The sequence below is a fragment of the Eucalyptus grandis genome, chromosome 10, assembly GCF_016545825.1.
Source record: "Eucalyptus grandis isolate ANBG69807.140 chromosome 10, ASM1654582v1, whole genome shotgun sequence".
Classification (NCBI taxonomy): Eukaryota; Viridiplantae; Streptophyta; class Magnoliopsida; order Myrtales; family Myrtaceae; genus Eucalyptus; species Eucalyptus grandis.
In genome coordinates, this window is record NC_052621.1 from 5,618,230 (window position 1) to 5,640,930 (window position 22,701).

A 22,701-nucleotide genomic window follows, 5' to 3' on the forward strand; every position below is an offset into this window, starting at 1 on the left:
AGCTCACCCGGCCGGCCGGCGAGCCTCGGCGGGGGTCGGCGAGCCACGCCGTGGCCGGGCGAGGCCACCGGCCCTCGTCGGCCGGTCGCCGGCCATGGCTAAGGCCGGCGGCCGGCTACCACCAAAAAAGAAGAAAAAGGAAAAAGGAAAAAGAAAAAAGAAAAAAAGGAAAAAGGAAAAATAAATAAGAAAAATAAGAAAGAAAATAGAAAATATAAATATAAATATAAAAAAATTAAAAGAAATAAAAGAAATAAAAAAATTATACAAACTTACCAAACGTGTTTCTATTCTTTTCATATTTCTAAAAGCAGTTTACCAAACGCGTTTTTTTTGTTCAAAATTGTTTCCTGGAATAGAAACACTTTTTTATTTATGTTCTTAGAAACAATTTTTAAACGAAACATTACCAAACGCACCCTTATAAACCCAGTTTTGCAATTCCTAAGACTAGGCTCTTTGGAGTTGGCGTGCTGCGCTGTTTAAGCACTTGGCTGTGCCGTTCATGTGTATTTCACCAATAAGAGCCCTAAAATCTCCGTCATTCTCTCTACTTCAGTCTGCTCATCGAGGAAAAAAGACAGCAAGCTATACGTACAAGCACACACCAGTAACATAGAGAAACAAACAGGAAGTAGTAAATCCCCTACTGCTCCATCGAAACCAAAAGATACATAGGTCTTCATCTGTCCCCAAGGCATATTTTGTGCGTATTAGTAGAAGCAACATAAATTCCAGCTTTTGGGTATCATCTCGAGCATATAATTAAGCACGAGCAACACCACGCAATATGACAAAAACTTAGGTGTTACTTAGGCTAAACCACATTAGTTTGTACTGATCGTTTATTGCCATGAAACTAAAATAGCATCTCAGTCACCTAACTACTGAGAACTTCATTATCTGAGCTGCAATGACCAAAACATTCAGTCTTGAGAATTGCGATATCAAACTTGGTTAGGGTTTGTGCTTGCACCTATTAATCGAACTTGGGAAGATGTCAATTCCAACTATATGCTGGAGATAGATGATAATGGAATCATTGTACTCAGGCGAAGCAACATTATGCAACATCCTGAGAAGAAATCTTCCAAGCAAGAAACTATTGGATGCCAATTATCATGCCACACGACATCAAATTACCATCTACACACTTAGCACTTCAACATAGATGTGACAACGCTTTTAAGTTAGAATCAAGTTCTTCCAACTATAGGAAGCATCACTAAGTGCTTTTCAAAGTCCAAACGCAGACTGTATATACTTAACCCACCTTACATCATAAGACTTTCCGAAATCTCTACTTTAAATCTCTATAAAACCAGCTCTCCTACATGAATTTTTAAAGAAACCCTTTTTTTCCCACTTAAAAGGAGCTTTTTTAATGATTAGTGTATCTATATTTTCTTTAAGTGAAGACGGAGGCTTCAGTGGGGAATCTTGAAGCCCCCGGCATTATAATTTCAATTTTGAATACTTTGTTTTCCCTTACGATTGTGATAAGCAGGTTAGGCCATCATAGACTCGACCACACCCCCTTTCAATGCTTAAGAAAATAGAGAATATGTCGATGTGGGCTTGATCATGACATCCACTTGGAGTATAACTTATCATTTTTTATACCCAGATTCAGAGCATATACCTCCAAGTTCGACGGTGGCCACGAGATCATCCTTTCGCCTTTTCTGCTAGGCACATGGGACTCCTGTACGACCCATTTAACAATGTGAAAGAACTTCGAGGAGCCCGTTTTGTATTAGCATTTCTAGTGTCCATTCAAAAAGATTGTTTGCAGAATTCGCAAAGAGTTCTTTTTATCCCCCATTGCCTCAAAACCTTTTGCTTCTCAAGTAAAATGTAGATCCTTGAGGAAGCAACATAGGATCTCAAGGAAAATAACAAGTTGTTTAACATGACGTAGAGATTTTGCTTTCTCATATTCTTTCCCGAGAGAGAGAGAGAGAGAGCGGCCATTTGAGAATGTTCAAATCCTCGGACAAGCAAGATTAGTGAAAAGAATACAAATTACAAGAGTCCACGTGAGAGATTACAAGGAGTTCCACGAAGATAACAGGCAAAGCATTTTACAGACAATCAATATGTCCAGCCCAGCAATGTTAAGTTCCCTCAGGAACAACTGCAACAAAAATCAACAAATGAATTGCAGATTTTCCCCGCCTATCCCATATCGAACCATTGTGCGAGAGGAGCAGATCAATCATCCTAGAAAAGCCCTACCACAACATTCGCATGGGTCGACCATTGAGCGGTGGTGCTGTGAGGACATGGATCATCTTTTTGCGGGAGATACTGGAAAGTTAAGCCACGTAAAAACAGCTAGACAGAATTGGGCTGGAGTCCATGTTAGTCATTGCAAGCAAGAACCAAGCTCGCTCTCAACACTTAGCCAGACCAAGGATAATATAAAGCAGGTGGTCACTGCACAATCTTGGGTATTGCAGCAGCAATACAGGGCTGGACCATCTGAATTCTCTCCATGGCAGTGTCCTGCACTGGACTGCCCTTGGTAGTTTTCTCCAAAAGAGGAACGAGTGACATAAATATTTCCATCCTCGTCACATCTCGATTTGCCTGCAAAAAGTTGCAAAAGTGAAAAATGACAGCGCTTAACGAACAAAGGAGGAGATCCTCTCATAGGAAGTAGGAATGAATTCAGACTGATGATTGAAAAAGGGAGCATTCACTTAAACTTGAAACACACCAACTCCACCTTTGTAAGTAGATACTCTGCAATATGCCAAAGAATGGAAAATGATAGCGGGGCAAAGTGTTAAATTAGATGATCACCTCCACGGAAAATTGTGCCCAAATCTTGTCATTCCGGGCTTCCACCTTCCCCCTAAGAATGGTCAATCCTAATCCTCGGATAATGTCAGCTATCTCTAGAAAGTAACCCCGTTCTTGACAAAGCATCTGTTGCAACCCTCAATGTAAATAAGGCATATCTGGAAAACTTCAGAGAGAATGAAGTAAATAGGATATCATAGTCAATACCTCTACAAGCATCTGACCAGGTGGGTTAAGATCCTCGACTATGATTGGGCAGACCATTGATTGTGAACCTACTTCAAATGCCCATGTTGCTCCGCCGTCAAAATTGTCTTTCAAAAGCAATCCACCTTCTCTGTCAATAATCTGCATCTTAAGACAAGAAACTCATGAGCTACCTAGGGTGATATATTCATGCACACTAGTATGTGCGATATCTCTGGAGAGAGAGAGAGATATATACTTTGGATTCAGCAGTTTGTTCTAGCTTGTCAGCATGCTTCGTGACACCTTGAAGGAAAAGCATGTGCTTGATGGTGCGTTCCAGCAGAGCATCTATACTACACTGTTGAGGCCCATAGCATTTTAAGTTATATAGGCATCGTAATGTGAACATCATAAAGATTAAACAGCAGATAGTAAATAGTGGGAAAATAAGTAAAGAGAGCATTACTTTTGCCCCATTGGGTACAATTTCCCGCAGCTCCTTTACACGATCTTGGATCATCTGGCGGTCCTTTGGCCTGGGTCTAGGATTCTCTCCAGGTTTTAACCTTTTACGATTTGATTTTATCAGTTCGTCAGGCTTCTTGGAATAACCAGTGGAGACACTACTGTCACGCTTCATTGCATGACTCTGCTCAACCCAGGAACTAATCTGGGATCCATGGAAGGAATGACTGCGTGTTCCCTCCTTGCTACAGCCAGATATGAAAGAACAAGGGGCTGTTGTCCCAATTTTTTCCAGAGGCTTTGGGAATCCAAAAGACTCCCGTGGCACCTTGTCCAGCGCACTAAAGCAGCCATAGCTGGAAGAACTACTAGGGACACTGGAGCTACTGATATTTGTCAATGTCGTCTTACAGGATACAGCATCATCTGCACATTGCTTCGGAGCTCTGGTAACTACAGCATCTAAAAGATCACCATCTCCAGCACCAGCCCCCAGGAAAACACCACTTTCTGAAAAGCTCTCACTAGTTGAGTATAAAGCCGAACCAGAGTCCTTCAACACTGACATCAACGTTTCCTTGCCCATCTTCCCAGGGCTACCATCAAGCCCACCACCGTTTACTTTACTGAAATTGCTGTTTAGTATTTTATTTTTGAATTCCACACCCAATACATCAAATAAATCATCTCCTGATGAATTATTTGAAGTTTCTTCCACAAATCGAAAACTTGTGCTATTACACTTCTCATAAGCATGAAGAGACTGGGGAATGAGCTCCTTCACTGACACATGCTCATTTGAACCATTGAAGGCTCCTGCCAGAGCACTTTCCATCTTCAGTTGCCCAGAAGGAAAATCAATTCCAGTAGCTTTCATGTCCATGGGATGATTTGTCTGATTTAAGCCTCCTGAAAGCAAATGGCTCATTTTAGTGGTTGTACTGTCATCTACCCTCATTAAAGGGATACCCTCCAAGCTTGATGAATCATTGCCGCGGACTTTGGCCTCATCCGTCTTTGTGAAAACCAGTCTCGAAATTTCCTTTTGTTGACAACTCATTCCATTATTGACCCCATGCAATGCAGTTATGTCTGAAACTTTATGCATATCAATGTGCCCTGCCCCGTTTGTTCTCAACTGAGAAGTGACACGGCCATCTAATGCATGACTCTTTTCAATGATAAGGTTTCGAGCACAGACATCCGAATACAAATTCATCTCTGATGTCAAGTGGTTGCGGTTAACACCTAATTGACCAAAACCACTTTGATGATAAGATCCTGTCCTTATGTTAGATGAAGAAGCCTGCTGGTGCGGCTGTACCTCAAGTGCACTGCAAACTGATTGGGATCCAAAATCTCCAGCTCCAAGTTGGCCATGGGACTCCAGCAAACTCAATGGCTGGTTAGAAGTCTGAAATCCTACAGCAGTGGTCAAAGGATTATCTTGAACTCGCGTTATTTGAGAAAAAGATTGATGATTAGCAAGCCCTGACAAATTAGCATTTGTACTCAGGACCTTACCATTTCTAGACAGATTTGCAGCAGGCATTCCAAGAGAAACAGCTAATTTGGCTGCATAAGTGTCGGAACACACGGAACCTGGGACAAACCCCAGTTGCAGGATCAAACTCCTCACTTCATCCACAAATCTCACATTCTCCATAATCTGAAGGGACACCAACCAATAGATTAGAAATGCATATTCAAATCTACCATTACCACGCACAACTTGCATCTTGGAGAAGTAATTGAGCCATTTTGTATATGACTCTACAGGAATCATTGGCCCACATTAATAAATACAAAATTACGCCACCCACCAACCACTATTTTCTTCCCAGACTGTCGCTTTCATGTCCAGGCCAGAGGTTGGGTTGGTAAATGGTCAAAGATCTTTCAATTGCCCATGTATAAGACTTCATGATAAGTAGCATTTTTTAACAAAAGACTAAGAACAAATTCTCCCATGCTAATAGAGAAGAAAGAACCAATTGTACCACAACCAACAAATTTGCACTCAGAAGCCATGTTTGAATATATGAGTACTCCATAATTAGTTCAGCTCTAAAAGGGAACTTGAGAGTGACATTTAATTTGTTTACTAACTTATTAACTGCCTTCTGGAAACCCAGTGACACCTACTATAACTGTTACAGCCCACAAAACTCAATATGAGAATTCTAGAATCCTGCTTAAGATATGCTGCAAGAAGTTCTAAGACAATCACAGAGCCAATAACAAATAACAAAAAGATCAAAAACAAATAACAAAAAGATCAAATAATGCTCAAACTGAAGTTGATGAAAGCAAAGCGGCTAAACAATAGAAGTGGGAGGCTGTTCTCCGACATCTCTGGGTATTATAAGTTTTCCAAAGAAAACGAGGATCCAGACAAAATCAATGGAAGGGAAGAGATCCAAGTGAATGGAAAGGAAAAAACAAGGGATGAATTCAACTTCAGAAGGAAGACTTACATGTAAAGAAGAACCGACTTGTATAACTCCATGCGGAGTTATTGGAATGACCGCAATTGTCTGTGGACCATATATAAACAATAATAAATAAACAAAAATTCATATACAAGCGTGAAAGAGAAGAACATCCGAGAATATATAAAAGACTGGGTTACCTGCATTCCAGCTGAAAATTGGTGAAGCGTCTCATTTTGTACCTTGAACAATGAACATGCATCGACAAAAAATGAGTTAGATTAGGTTCTGTCATTTTTTGGTTTCGAAAACTTATGTTCCAATTCTAAAAACAGAACAACCACCCAACAACTCCCCAATCCAGAACTCCCCTCAAAAAAGAATATATAGATGCATTCTTCCCATGTTAATTAATATTCTAAATGTAGGAAGCCATATGCAATCGAAATGCAACAATACCCATTGAAATATTACAATATCTAAGGAATAGAAGAAAAAGAATCTGAACGGAAATATCCCTAACAATATTAACTGTCCAATACAAACATCCCTCTCAAAGTGCTAGAAATTGAAAAGAAAAAAGACGCGCTGAACTGTAGTATGGCCCCATAACTTAATTACTGATATCCTCACTCAACTCCATTGAAGGAAAAACTATCACCAAAAGTGTGTATTCACTCCAAAATAATATGAAAACATACATGATTAGACTTCCCTATTCTCCATGACTGTTATTAGCAGCAGATTTTGATAAAAACTTGAGAACACAAACCATATTTTCCAAGACCCAATTCAATATATGCTTTGCCATGTTCAAACAAAATTTCTCAGAGTCCATCTTTGTCATACCTCGGGTGGATAGGCATCCCCATTATAACTACTTGAAAGTATCCACAGATGATTTCCTGTGAACGCAGCTCGTCCTATTATTCTGAAAATATAATAACCAACATTGTACAAACTGAAATGACAAAAATGAGGAAAGCAAGCAAAAGTAAAGGAAAAAGTAGAAGAAGAAACCGATGCATACCCTTCACCTACAATATTGATCTGATTTTGTATCATCATCTTGTCAATCAGTGACTGAATTTTATCCGCTGCATGATTTTCAGGCATAGCAAACTGATTTTCAGGAGTGACCAAGCATCCATCAAACTCCCCCATAGGCACTTTGCCAATCACAGATACAGCAGTTGAAGGAGGAACGCAACATCGTAGAGGCTCATAGTAACATTCTTCCCATATTAACAGCCTGCAATGGATATGTACATTTCTCAAATTCAAAAAAGGGATTGATGACACGTCTCAAGCTCGTGTTAAGAATTTTTAAAAATGTTTGACAATGAAATTCAGTGTTCGGGCTAGAGTTAACGCAGACAAAAAATGCTCAAGGAAAAAAGGTGCCTGAGGCTCATCTCAGAAACTTGATATAAGTTCCATCTCCCATTCCAGAACTACAAGTTCACGACATCCACAATGCTTGGAACAAGTTTTTTTCCTAATGAATCTTGAATCAGCTTTTAGAATAAGTTCTTTGCTCTGAAGTCTGAACAGCCAAAAGTCAAATGGGTGCCTGGTGGGCAAATCCAATGATTCATTATTGACAATTTTGTCAAATATTCTATAACCAAATTCAAACCTGGCTGGTGAATCCTTCCTAATAATTAATTCCTGAGCTTGGTTATCATAATCACATGGTCTATACAACTAAGGAATCATTTACCTCGTCATATGACAAATTCACACAGTTTGAGAATTAATTTCGTGTCACGGTATGTCATAGACCTTTCACTGCTACAAACAAGCTTCTAAGGAAATTTGCAACCAGCCGCATCTACTTGGACGAAACAACTTTTTTTTATTTTAGCAATTATTTTTACAGAAGGAACCAAATGGTCAGTACATAATAATTGTCTACGGCAAGTGCAGATTATAACAGGTCAGAGCACTTACTGTGCGCAGTGAAAGCACGAAAAACTTAATTTTTCACCTATTTGATTGGATCTTCATCCAAACCAGAAAATTCCAAAGGAAAAGGAACGACAATATTACCATGTCCCACAACAAAGTTAATGCGAAATATTATCAAAGATAAAGTAAATTAAACGAACCATAGACTAAGAAGACTTTAAGCTGCACATGCATAACAGATCCTCTTTTAAAAGTAAGAAATTTTTTTTTTAGGATTCGGTTTATTGGACTGCTGCGTCGATTTCTTTGACTTTTCCAGCATACCCACGACGACAAGCAACGAAAGGTCTGAAATTTCCTACACTACCCATCGACCCAAAAAGAGAGAAAAAGGAAAACTGCAGCGACACAAACTAGAAAACAAGACAGGCCTGACGCGGCTACTTTGACAGTTTGACTCCACCTTCAACGCTCAAGGGGCTCAACACCGACAACGAAAATCACTTTCGATTATAGAAATCTCTTCAGTCATCTAAATTTTCTTCCGAACGAAAACAGGAAAATTCATCAGAATATGCAAACATATCGATTTGTTAAATGTTTTCGTTCCAGAAAATTGGCAAAGTACTGTTTTTGTTTTTTTTTGTTATATTTCCCAACTGAGGAAAAAAACTTGAAACTCTCTCTTTCGTCCAGTTCTCCTGGAAAAACAGCCGAAACAGAACTCGCAGCAAGAGTTCGACCCATGCATATGGGGGAGATAATGAAGAACCAAGAAAAAAGTTCGAATTTTCCCGGTAATTACGAGACCGCAAAGAATCCTCTGCAACCAAACGGTCGGTGAAACCAGAAGGGAAAGGACGAAAGCGAAGAGGACAGGCTTACTTCGGATTTTGGCAGCCGAACTTCCAGAACACGGCGTACGACCACTGATTCACGCCGCAGATCGTCTTGAGCGCTTCTTTCAGCAAGTACCCCATATCGCTCCGAGCTCCGACGAAGCTCCGGACAGCAAAAGAACGGGGGCGTCACGACAGAGCAGCGCGGGCGCGCGCGGGGACCAAGCATGCACGAGCAGACAAGGAGGGGGGGAAGGGAATTTCAAGAGGGCACTCGCGGGGCGCCGGGCCTAACTGCCGCGGCACGATCCTCGTCCCGCCTGCTTAGTCCTCAGCCCACCGTTCCTCTTCCTCTCCGGCTCCAAGTTCCCCGACATCATGCTCCGGCAGGCCATCTCCGGCGATAAGTTTTGAGAGAGAGAGAGAGAGCTCGGGAAGGGAAGGAGATCGGTAAAGAGAGAGAGAGAGAGAGAGAGAGAACCCAGAAAGCTCAAATGATGCCGAAGGCTTCGAGCTTGTACATGGCCATAATCTGCTCCATTCTCGCCGCCCACAGAGAGTTTCTCAGCAAAGCTATGAGCTCTAAAGCCACTGCAAATTCCCACAGAGGAAGAGAGGGAGAGAGGGAGAAAGAAGGGGGTGAACCGGTGAACCAGTGACTCAGTGAGGGGAGTGTTTCACTTTCACTTGCAGACAGAGGGTGCGCCTCTCGCTCGCTCGCTCCTCGGCTTCGCTTTCGCTCCCCGATCTCCGTGCAGGCTCTGGCTCCCCCGTGCGTGCTCCCCGATAATTCTCCTCCACTTCCCCGCTAAAGTGCGTCATAATAAAAACGCCGGGGAAAGGGGGGGTGGAGGAGAGAGAAAGTGAGAGAGAGGGTGCTGGGTTCGAGGAAAGCGGGCACGGAGTTGGGGCGTAATTACGGTCGCCTGCCACTGAAGGGGGTGGGGGTGGAGGGGCTAATTTAAAATGACGGGCGGGTGAGAGGAGAGAGAGAGAGGATCGAGGAGCGTGTGGTGCGGGTTGTTGTCTTGCTCGCGTCATATTTCTCCCCGAATTTCCCCTTTTACCCCCCACACCCCCAAAATTTACCGACGCTGGGTCTTATGAGTCTGTCGATCTTTTATTATAAACGTCGATTTTAATGACGCCTAGTTATGAGTACGTATATGATGTGTTGATTTTACCGATGCCGCATCGAGGTTCTTTTTAGTTTGACGTGAAAAATTCACATGGTATTTGAGTATAGAGAGACTAGTACTTGAAAGAAACATAGTTAAGGAAATTAAATCGAACACTTTTGATAGAAGCATTGAGATGGAAAGTGTAGTTTCGTTAATTTTTCTTTGTAAGCTGAATTTTTTTAAGAGAGGGTTTAAATCTTAGTTTGAGAACAACACGGTGACTAGAATAATAGAAAAATATTTCAAAAAAATGCAAGAACTGAAAGTATGACTTTTCTTTCAATTAGACAAGGGTCGAATTAGATCCTCGAAATTGAATCATAAAATTCAATATAATGGGGATATATTCTGGCCAAATGTCCAAGTATAAGGTTGTGTTATAGTAATCTTCTATAACAAAAGGAAAGCTTGTGGTTAAACTCTAATAACATCAGTTTTTTTCATTCTTTCTTTCTTTCTTTCTTTCTTTCTTTCTTTTTATATATCTAAATGAACAGGTAAACCTACAACGTAAACAATTGAACATTTGGTCAGCACCCCAATCCACTATAAAAAATTTTACTAATATTCAAATTTTAAAAGTACTTCACTCTAACTCTAGATGCAAGATACACTGGAAAATTCACCGACTAACAAGTTCAAGTAACTTTTCGACCAAAAAAGACAAGTTGAAGTATGTTCGATGCATGTCACTTGCTTGCTTCAAAGCCTAATGGATTCACTTGAAAACCTAGTTAGTCCCAATGCTCGAGCGCATCTATAAGTAGGCCAATTAGCATTGTCTTCGCACCTAAACCGGATTATCTAGCATGAGCTGCGCAAAATTAACTTTCCTTGGAAAAATCACGCATGCTCTAGCTGGTTATAATCCCCAATGAATGGATAAACACGAGCCAAACTCCCCCAGGTTTTCAAAGATTTTAGAATCTTTTTTTCAGCTTTCTATCTTTTGAAATTCTGTCACCGATCAAAAAGGAAATATTTCCAGTAGTTCGCGCACTAACTTTTCTTCCAAAGAGTGTGACCAGAGATTGAAAAAAAAATTTAACTTTCCAATAAAATATTCTTAACAAGTATTTCGATAAGCCTTTCTCTCACCCTTTTTACCAAGAAGAAGACAGCCATTTTCGTTTTGTGCCGTTTGTTTATTTCAACTTTGGGAAAAGGAGAGTCCGTTTGGTGATTAGTGATTATCCCTACTCATCCCTGATGCTGTTCTTTCTCGCGCAAGAAAAACTGTGCAGGTCATGTGCGTGTTGAGCCCATAAAAATCTCCACTCACCCTATGAAAGGGAGAATGACTTTAACCCTAATTCCCAGTAACAGGAAAGGAGCAAAAGCCAGCCATTGTTTCGTTCCGTCTTCGAGCTTGGAGCTTTTCTCTGCATGTCCACAGCTTTTTGTTCGCCTAATGCTCTCCCACTCGATTTGTTTTTTGGCTGTGGCTCTCTGTGGCTCTACGCCATCATGTGTTCTCATTATATGCCTACGAAGTCCAAGCCAAGAGTAGGGTTTTCTTATTTTATTTTGGTTAGGGGCGAAACAGATTAGGGTTTGCTATAGAACCATAATTTTTTTTCTGTATACCTTTTTCAGTAATCTGATGGTAATCTAGTTATTTTCCTTGTATATAATTTAATTTAAAAAAAAATTAGAACAACGTTTTTCGTTTTCTTTAAAGAAGTTGTCTAAGCAGTGTGTATCAAGCGCCCACTTCTTCAGATATGTACCATTCAAATTATATCTCAATACATGAAGGGAGGGAGGGGAAATCTGAATTACCCTCCTTCTCATTTTCATTCCTTTTCTTTTCTTTTTTTTTTATGCTTTTTGGTTATTTCTATTTCTTTTGGTGAAAAACCCTTTTAGAATCAACTTGAAATAATCTCATCAATAGCAATCAAGATCTATGCAGATCTAATTCATTAATGTCAAATCCCACCCTATCTCGGTTATGTGTTTCCCATTTATATATTTTCTAAGTGTTATGGAAATGACACTGAAGCCTATAGAAAAATTTAAAGAAAAATAGGAAATTTGTAAAAAATTCACACAAGAATGGAAAAAGATATGGTATATCGTATACTATGAAAATGACAATTCATTTCTCCTATTTATATTTATGTGACTCTTGTGAAATTTTCAAATGGTGATCAAGTATGACTCTTGTTGGCCGAGGCGGCAATTCTGGTCATATTCCTTTCAATAAAACAATGAGATATTGTATAATATATATGCATGGACCCACTTAAACTTTCTTAGCTAGGTATTGAGAATTAAGGTGCTTTTGTTCTATACTCCTTTCTTTTGCCAAAAAGTAAATAAATAATTAACAAGTGGTCAAAAACAATGAAAGATTCACTTGGTGGGTGGACCGTTTGGACTGTGGAAGAAGAGGTTTTTTAATATAAAAAACCAAGTGGGTCTTGTAAGCTGCAAAAGCTGAGAAGGAATAATAGTACTGATTTATTTAGATTAGGGTTGGTGACTGGTCTCTCGCCTGAGCCAAATAAAGAAGTTTGTATAGGATGCATGAAAAGATGGAGCCCTAGTTGTAATCACATGAGGATATTGCTTCTTTTGGGGTCTTCGTTTGCATTATTTTTCTTTAAAATCAAGTGTCTCAAGTGTGTAAATATAGTTTGGAAAAGTGGGTAATAATTTATGTTAAAAAAAATAATTAACATTGATTTCTTGACTGAGTTTCAGTCGTGCATCTTGCTCAATGCATATATTCTAGAGCATGGCATACTCCATCAAAGTTAGGTACTATATCAAAAGATCACCATGATATCCATGATAATTGGGAAAATTGAAACAAAGGCCGAAGAAAGTTTGGATGGTAGTGCACACGCATATACCTTTTTCTCTCCTAAAAACATTGATAGATTAGTCTAGTAAATCTTGATCTAGAGTGGCCAACTATAAATGACGTATTTGTTGAGAAAATTGTCCAAAAAGTCTTAAACTTATTGTGGAAAGACAAATACAATCATAAACCTTTCAATTGTGCCAATTTAATCATGATTTTTTTGACGATTCACCAATATAGTCTTTTCGATCAAATATCCAAATAATAGGTTTATGACTAAATTGGCATATATTCAAAAGATTTATGACTAAATTGACAAATCTTCAAGAGGTTTATAACTAAATTGGCTCAATTGAATGATTTATGACTAATTAGCCGTCACATAATAAGTTTAAAACTTTTTAGACAATTGTCCTCTCATTTGTTTAGAGGCACATTTAATTGAATTTGATATATTACTTAATAAACTAATTTTGTAGATTAATTTTAGTAAACCTACCATCCTTCCCAATAAAAATGTGCTATTTTCTCACGTTTCATATTGTAAGATGTAATCTTAACGTTACGACAAAAAAAGAAAAAAAGAAAAATTGAAGTCGACATTTTTATGAACATGTAACCTAATCAGTCCACTCGTCATTTGATCAGGTTTAGTCGTAATCTTTTGCCGGTCCATCGGACTTTTGAGGTGGCAATTATACAAAAGAAAACGAAGATAGGACTATTGAGGTGTCTTATGTTTGTGCGAATGATATAAGTCAAAAAATCTCTAATGTTCTGGTTCTTTTGCTATTAACTATGCTATAAATGATTTAGTTATAAAAGAATGATGGGAAAATTATCAACAAAAAAAATCATAAACCTATTGTAATTTTGTCAATTCATTCATAAACCTTTCAATTTGGCTAATTTAATCTAACATTTCAATAGGGCCAATTTAATTCCAAATATTTTGTCGATTTAGTCTCAAATCTTTTAACATTTTACCAATTTAGTCATTCCAACTAATTTTGACTTAAAATCATTTACATGACTGTCACACATCTAGAGTTAACGTGGATAAATTTTGCAATTTTTAATTTTAATAAATTTTTAATTTTAATAAATTTTTAAATTTTATTTTCTTTCTTTTATTCTTTTTTTCCAACCTTGGGTCAACGAGGGCTAGCGATTCTCCACTAGTCTGGGCGAGGGCACCATGGCCCTTCCCCACTACGACAAGGGTGTTGGGCCATTGCCCATATCCCAAGCAAAGGCTATAACCCTCGCCTGTTGGCCAACAAGGGCGTCACAACCCTCACCCAGACCAAGCCATGGTCATTGGCTCAAGGTTGGAGAAAAGAATAAATGAAAAGAAAAAAAAACATAAAAAAAAAGTTTAAAAATTATAAAAATTGTCCACGTTAGTGCTAATCATGTCACATAAGACATCCAATGCTGACTAAACTATTAGGTTGACAATTTCGACCAGAATTAGCCGGAAGGACTAGATCGGCAAATTGTTAAAAGACTCTTGACTAAATTGGTACAATTGAAAAATTTATAATTGAATCAACTAATTGTCAAAGAATGTATGCTTGAATAATAACAAGTGCAATAAATTTATGATTTTTTTGGTGATTTTTCCAAAAATGACCTTTGACCATTTTCTAGGGACACTACTTGAACTTAAAATACTTGCCAATGCTTTCCAATAAAAAAAACGACTTCTACGAATAAAGTCAACATTTTGATTCACGTGACTGAAGAAAAAATACATGAAGGTAGATGGGCATTTTTGCAAAAATTAAATTGTAGGAGTGGAAGTGCGGTTGAATTCAGATCCCATGTGTTTTGCACCTTTTTTTTCCATCAAATGATTTTGAGTAGACCAACTTGGATTTTGTTGTCGACCCACTACTTAGTCCAAAATGATTCGGTACCCAAGTCAATGAACTCAACAAAGCAAGCTAATTATAATTGGACCCTAGGTAAAATGATAATAATTAAGGATTGGGTAAGTTTGATAAAACGGACGAGGTTTTGCATGCATAACATCTTCAGTTTTGGATCTAACTAAGCAAGAAGTCTAGGATTTGACCTTTTACGTAGTGGAGCTTTTTCGAGTTGGGACGCAGGAAAATGAAAATGATTCTCTATAAATCTCCCAATTCACCATTGACGGACTATCTTTTTATCGGACCGTGTAAGAATTGATTGACGGTAATATTCGATCAATTTCCTTTTTAAATAAAAAAGAAGTGAAATTGAGAACATCACCATGAAAAGTTGAACAAGGTCAAATCACTTGCGATCCATCCGCAAAAGCTCAAAAGGAGTTGATCTAGCCAAGCTCTTCATTATTTCTATCTCTTGCTTGAGTGGAAATAGGCAAAAGGAGTTGGGTCTTGTGGGCGTGGGAGAGGGCAAAGTGCTCCACCACACACACCACCAAACAATCAATTATTTCTCCAAAATGATTTGATCTTGAGAGCCATAAAAAGAGAAAGGCAAAAAGATAAGGCCACCAGGGGACAAACCCAGCATGAGAATCTTGACATTGGGAATTTGGGACAAGATGTGTTATTTTGTGTGTGTGAAATCTCTCCTAAATCCCATTTTGGATCCTTCCTTAAACTATCTTTTGTCCAATGCATATGATGGAATGTTCTCCTATCAGCCCACCACAAATAATTTTTTTGGTGAGATTTAGTTTAATCCTGACACGTGTCAGTCATTATATTGATTTGTTGGGTATCACCGCATTATTTATCATCCAATGGGGTCCTACTTTATAATTTATATGTATATTCCGTTGATGGCGGATTTACTTCAACTTTTTTCTCCCCTTTTTGCTTTGCAAGGTTTTTGAAGTTCCTTTGAGATTTTCTCAGTTGAGTTCTCTTTATTGGTCGGTTTGGAGAGACAATTATCCGTACACGCAAACCTTTATAAAATATTTTATTAATAAAGTGCTCCAATGGTACTTACTAGGTAACCAAGATAAATTATCGAAGGAAACATTTGAATTATCAAAAATTGACATATCGAAATAGCTATTAATGAAGAAAAAAACCCAAGAAGGTATCTAATATCATATCTGACAAGTAAACCAAAAAAAAAGTGTTAATCCCATGCCTTGCACAGGTAGATGATGCTAATTTTAAGGTAATTATCTAAAAAATCTTAAACGTATTATATGGTGATCAACTCAATTTTAAATTTTTAAATTTGGTTAATTTAGTTCTAAAACTCTTGATAATTTGTCAATATAATCCTTCCAATAAATTTGCTAAAAATTGCTTACATAAACATCAGTCCTCTTATGTGACACAAGCAGCACTTGTACAATTTTTGCAATTTTTCACCTTTCGAATATTTTGTTTATTCTTTTCTTTCTTTTCTTTTCTTTTCTTTTTTTCATTGTTATTCTTCCTAGAATGGACAGTGGCCCAGTGACTCCTGTCGCGCACCAAGCAAGGACAACAAAGCCTTGGCTATTGCCACCGACCTTAGCTCCTCAATCAAAGAGAAGATGACAAACTCAAACTGGAATGGCTTTTGCGAGATCTCAAGGCTCTCAGAGGGCTTTGAGAGGACGAGCCTCTTGGATTGGGATAAGTAGAGGGTGAAGATATGGATGCCATCGATGGATATAGGGTCACCACTAGTGCTCCACTCGATATTGGTGGTCGATGGGGTTGGTGGTTCAGGTGATGACACTAGAGGTTGTAATGCTTGCACCGCAAGATCAAAGCCATTTGGCAGTACCAATTGCTTTCGCTGCTCAAAGTCATGCTTCCCAATTGAGTCACTCATGCAGATCGGGCTACCCAAGATCACCCAAGAAGCGGCACGAAACAGAGCGTGCAACCCTGCAAGCCCTTGCCTAATGGCTAGCTGGCATTTCCAGGCCTCAGCTAGTGGCTGGCAATGTTCTCTAGGCCTCAGCTAGTCTTCTAGGAAGATGACCAATGGTGGGGAAAAAAAACAAATAGTTCATAAAGTTATTAAAAAAAAATCATTCACATCACTATTCGCCCTAACTAATTAATCATTCTTTTTTTCTGCTGAGGCAAGATTTCATCTCTTAATATGTCGTTTTGTCAGGGGAGATTCTATTCTTGAATCTCATGTGTCAAGCGAAAGCAACAACGAGTATAAGAGTTGAGATGGGTCAAAAGCATTGCAATGCATGACATGGCCCCTAGTGCTAGACTCCGAATGAGATTTTCGGATCATACTAAGGGGTCGAAACTCCATTCGTATCAAAAGTCATGAGAAAATGAATCGTACTTAACGGGTCATAAATCGCTACGAGGAAATGATCTTACTTTTTCTCCCTTTCCGGATTCTTTATCGCCCGCTTTTTTCTTTTCCCCTCAGAAATCAAGTGAAGCTTTTTTCAGCTTCTGCATGAGCCTACACTTAATGGGCAACAGAACAAAACACTTATGATTAATCTGCTTTTCGAAATTATGCATGTCTCCATCTCCAGCTCGTTAAATCACGCGATGTAATTGGGATGATGCATCTCCGGGGTATCCTTTCCATTTGGTCGGCAAAAGGTGTCTGATGTTAGTCAAATCCTGTGCTTAAAAAACCAAGAAAATGGAAAAACCTAATGAATCCCATGCATAGATTGTTCGGACAAAGGTCAGCCAAATCATGCTCCCAAAGAGACCCTTTCGTTGTGCCTCTCTCTCTCTCTCTCTCTCTCTCTCTCTCTCACACACACACACACACACACACCAAAAATTACAAATGTAAGTGATACATGAGATTTGGTCCAATGTCTATATCAATTCAAATGGCTGCCCTAACTTAAGGGGCTCTGTAATATTCTCTTGTTGTTTAGGCCTCTAACTTGTGCAATTTATAAAATTGGGTGCTCGATTCTGGATAATTGAGTCATCTAACTTGATTTTTATGATCAAGTCATCTAACTTCGGGAGAAGGGGTGCCTCCTCACAAAGGGGGTCGCAGTGACCAGGCCCGGGCGATTGTTTACCAAAAACACAGGTCTCCGCAAAGTCGTAAGACCATGTATGGGTTCAACTTAATCATTCGAATCCTTGTTGTGGCATCTTAATATCTTTTAACCCTGAAAAAGCAAAAGAATTTTAGATACTATATGGTTTGTATTGCGAAAGAATTGAACCAAGGAACTAGACATGAAAAAATGAACATAAAGAGAGTGAGAGAGAGAGATACTTCTTCCGTTCGCCATGCCCCCTTCAAGCGCACATGTCAACCTAAAATGCCAATGACGATGGTTTTACCTCTAATTCTAAGGCAAACAACCTCAAAGTTATGGATGGATGGATGGATAGATGGGATGGGTGGGTGGGTAGAGAAAGAGGGATGGACCGATGCTGTTTGAAGATTATATATTGGCGTCAGTAGGTGGTGACCACAACAGCAATGGCAATGGTGATGGCAGCGGAGATGAAGAAGGAGAGAGAGAGAGAGAGAGAGAGAGAGAGAGAGAGAGAGAGATAGGCCGTTCTTTTTCACGGATGATGCCGGTGTCAGTAGATGGTGACCACCGCGGCAACGGCAGTGGTGATGGCAACGGGCTTTGGATGGAAGAATTTTTACGAGATGCAAATAGGTTTGCAAAACACTATCTACATAAGATTTGTAAATGACTTTAGTTAAAAGAAAAGAACCAAAAATGGCAATAGAAGACTTCCAGCAGCGCGGGCGAAACTGGAGGCTCCGGTGACAGCTGATAACCGAGGTCATGCGAACTCAAGTGACCCAAATCTAGTCCTTCCGAGCATTGACGTGACCCCAGGTGAGGGCTGCAGAGATTGCAGGCACTAAACGAGTGCCACCAAGGTTGCTCAACTAAGTCAAGTCGATGTCGAGGTTACGTGACCTTAGGCGACGCGGATTTAGTCCTTCGAGCATCAGCAGAACCTTAGGTGAGGGCTGTCTTGGTCGCATGACCCCAAGCGAGGCAAAGCCGGTGTTGCACAACCTAAGGTGACCTAATATAGGCATCTCTTGAGCTTCTTTGCGACTAGCCACATATCTAAAGTGACGAATAGTACTTGTGAGAAGAAGAAAGATGATGAATACTAACCAGAGCAATACATAATTACAAAATTATTAGTGATTGCAAGATTGGAAGGAAATTTAAATTATATTCAAAATACCGTTAGCAAATGTTGTTTTCAAATTTCATTGGGTTTTTCGCATTTGCAAAACTAAATTTCGACGCAAAGGCCTTTAGTATTTTACTAGACACCTCAACTTTGGGACAAGGACTCATCCAAAATTCTCTGAAAAAATTGAATCAAACGCACTTGTAAACAAGTCAAACAATTCATATAGAGTTTCGAGATAATCGAATTTATGCGCCCATGTCCATTGGTCATAAGAAAAGAGCTCTCATCGTTGATATAAGCTTCCGATACGCACATAATTAGACATCCTTCCTCACGAAAATTGACGGGTCCAAACGAATCATCATCAATGATAGTGTTCTCGAAGCACACTTGAGAAGTCAGGACGAGGAGGAGCCATCGCATCTTCTAAAATCGATGGGATCAAGCACGAATATGATGGCCAATGATTGTCCTTTTGGGTATGGAAAGATTTCAAATCGCGAAAACACTTCATACTTTTTCGTTTTTGGGTGATTAATTTGTAGGTACGCAAATTAAAGACAGGACATGATGACTGGGGAGTAGGAAGGCAATGAAAGATGCAAAACGGGTCAAACTAGAAATCTAGAACGCCTACGAAAATCTCAATCAAGAGGATCTAGTCATGGAAAAAACATAGGTCCAAAGTACAAAAGCTTCGATTATGATAGCCCCTCGGTATATGCATAGCCAGAGAGAGAGAGAGATAGTGGAGAGACCACTCAAGGATAGAATCAAAAGACAGCCGTGAATGGCACGTCTCGAGAGATACAGGTGTGCCTGTGTAAACATCGCATATGTTTTCGCAACGTTCCCACGACAGCATCATCATTATCGACATCGTCGTCATGATTATCGTCAGCCCTAGCCAAGGATGGGTCGGGAATGTTGAGATTGGGATCGACCCCACAAGAGAGATCTTCCTATTACTTTCAAGAATGTCTGAGAGGTGAAGGGATGGTTAGTAATAAAAAAATCAGAGGTGGGGGATTTGTTATTCAAGAATGTAAAATCTTTTCTGTATTTTCTTTTATGAAGCTTGCTAGACACTTCTTGATTTCAAAACATTTTTCAGTGGCCTTTCTTGTCGACAAAGAAAAAAAAAATTAAGTAGCATTAGGGTTTATTTGAAGGATCTATGGAGTGTGTGTATTTTGAAGTTCAAGATTATTTAGTGCGTTTATTTTGTGGAACATTAATGATTTGAAAAATAATTTATGGAATGAACGAAAAATAATATATTCAATGTCTGCAAAAATATATAAACGTAATGAATAAAGAAAAAATTTTTATCAACTAAGTATTTCAAGCAACACAATCAATTATTTTTAGAAAAGTATTTTTTAAATTATTCAATTTTGGTAAAATAAACGGATCCAATTCTCAATCCAAATTTATGTGAATTTTCGCACATGGAATTTTATAATTGCAAGATTTATAATGGGCTAATTCCTCAGTAGACGTTGCTAGCCAGCCCGAGTTTAGTAAGAGTGGCGAAAGAGATCGATAAATGGGGCTTAGTTCCTATCAATAAGCCTCTAAGCCCTGCAATCGCATCCACATTTCATTTGCCAGCAAGTTTGACCAGAGTTTTTGGGCTTATGTATCTAAGTTTTCTCCAGTGGTTCTAGATCTATATGAATGCCTGAAGCATACTAGTGCATAAAACTATGTTAGCACCGTCCTTCTCTACCGTTCTAAAATGGTGCATGTGAATTTGCTGCATCTCGACCTCGGGTGTCCTTAACCCGCCCCTCTCAAATTAGAACTCTCCATTAGTTGTTGTCTAGACATATCAAAAGAACACTATATGACCAACGCTTTGTAATGTGCAATGTGGCATCGAGAGCAAGAACTAAGTTGTCGGTCGAGTGGCCCAAGCCTCGGTTCGCAAGCCGAAGGTCACAAGTTTGATTCCCCAATCTGTGATGTATCGTAAGAAACCTTGATTAAACTGCGAAAGACAAATCTAAACTTAGGTGTATCGTTTATTTGAGATTTTGCACTTCTATCTAATGAGACTGTGGGGATGGCTCAATGGGCTGTTGGTACTTCATTGCAGCTATAGTCCAAACATTCCAGCGGTAGGCGAGATAGGTCTTGAACCTGTTCAAATATATATATATATATTTTTTTTTTTCTTTTTTTTCTTTTTGGCCTTGACTTGAGGGGAAAAAATGAGAAATAGTTGAAAAATGGAGTACTATCACGGAAAGGCCACTTGCACAAAATGGGCCAAGGTCCGTTACTCACTCTTTAAGCCCTCCCCCGTTTTGGAGTTCCAAGGGAAAGAAAAGGAAATTCATCGATATTAATGAAAATAAAACGACGAGGTCAGGAAAGACATCGAAGTCCAATGTCTTGATTTTCTTCTGTAATGATCCAGCGTTTCGTGATCTCATAAGTTTAGTACTAAATTAACCGCAATGATTATATTATAATTTCACACGAAAATTTAGGATGAAAATTTAGGGCAAAATTAGCAAAATTGAATCATTTAGGAATGAATGGCATAGGAGTGGGGCTGATTCAATAATTTTGCCACCTTGCTTTTAGTCATTTCATGTTCGAGGAGAGCATAAGCATACTTTAGTTTGTTCAATGTAGTCTTTGGAGTATTGGTAGATATTCAATCTAATTCCTAAACTATATAAAAACGTTCGATATCGTCCTTTCATTAATTCAAGTTAAATAGAATGTGCCATTATGGCTTCCACTCCGTCAAGTTTGGATGGTTGAACGCAAAACAAAATTATCCATGGACTATTCAAGTAAGATATTTATCTCAATTCATGATATAATAATCCCACATCATCAAATTACAATGAACATGTTAATGACATAATTTTTCTTTTTCCCGTTTTCCCAAAGGTAAATGGATAAAAAGATCCACACGTCGCCTCATTCTTTTTTAAAAACCCAACTCAATATATAATAATTCACGTCATCAAATAACATCCGATTTGTCAATTAGGCACACAGAAGGTTTACACTCAACATTTATCAATAATTCAGAAATCGCATCGAACAGATTAAAAACCCGTGAACCACATCGCGGGTCGAACGAAAGTCAAGGACCGTTCATGTCATTTTCCCGTGATGGTTTCGAGTTCCGTGACCGTATCCAAACAAACCACAGTCCTATCATCGTCTCTACGTCTCGAATTCCTTATATTTCCATTTGAATATTTTTTTTTTTTTTTTTAAAATGATGCAACGTAAATGCAGTGAGCGAATGAAAATCCAGTAAAATTAAACCTTGGCAATACGACAAGTCGCGCGCGGGTCGCGTAAAAGAAAGCTTCGGTACGGGGAGATGTCGACTCCGTTCGGCGGTGGTGGGCCTTCGGACCCGTCAACTCGCCTCGACGAATTGGGCCGTGGGCCCCCGCCTTCCCCCACTTCGAGCCCGAATCTCGGGGTGGGCCCGTCACCGAAGGGCTTCGGAGACATGTTGACGCGTCTCTCCGGAGCGGGGGAAAAATCTGTACCCGCGCTGGGCCCCGCGGTGTCACGCTAAAGTTCAATGCACCGCCCGAAAAGGTTCCCCACGAGTGCACGACGCGCTGCCACGTGGAAGGATAATGTGGGCCCCGCCTCACCTGCCTTCCCTAAAAACTTTTTCTTTTGAAAGGGCAAAAGAATAGCGTCGGACTCGCTTGTAACGGGAGAACGAAAAGGAAAAACAAATAAATACGTGATTTATTTGAACAGCCAACTATTTTAAAAACCTAAATTGTTAAATAAATACGTGATTTATTATTTCAATATTTTAATACTCCTTCTCACACTTGGTTTGATTTTTTTGCCTAGAAAATATTATATGATTTTTTTTCTATTGAAATAAAATTGTATTCTTTACTCAAAAGGGCGAATGATAAATACATTAACTTTCATGGCAAACTAAATCGAAACAAAGCAAAATCCAAA

At 39.1% G+C, this 22,701-nt stretch overlaps 1 protein-coding gene across 2 annotated transcripts; it reads right to left on the reverse strand.

Moving 5' to 3' along the window:
- Positions 1-1,981: 1,981 nt before the first annotated feature.
- LOC104421351 (transcription factor LHW) lies at positions 1,982-9,459 on the reverse strand. Of its 2 annotated transcripts, none has more exons than XM_010033261.3 (11): positions 8,691-9,459; positions 6,925-7,146; positions 6,744-6,825; positions 6,095-6,136; positions 5,940-5,999; positions 4,987-5,131; positions 3,464-4,884; positions 3,254-3,355; positions 3,016-3,162; positions 2,809-2,934; positions 1,982-2,592 (listed from the first exon to the last, which is right to left on the reverse strand). In XM_010033261.3, the coding sequence occupies exons 1-11, from the start codon at positions 8,783-8,785 to the stop codon at positions 2,437-2,439; spliced, it is 2,598 nt and encodes an 865-aa protein (XP_010031563.1). In that variant the 5' UTR covers positions 8,786-9,459; the 3' UTR covers positions 1,982-2,436. The 2 variants fall into 2 exon arrangements, with proteins under 2 accessions (XP_010031563.1, XP_010031564.1); XM_010033262.3 differs by having other exon boundaries at positions 3,016-3,156; positions 8,691-9,458.
- Between the last annotated feature and the right edge of the window lie 13,242 nt (positions 9,460-22,701).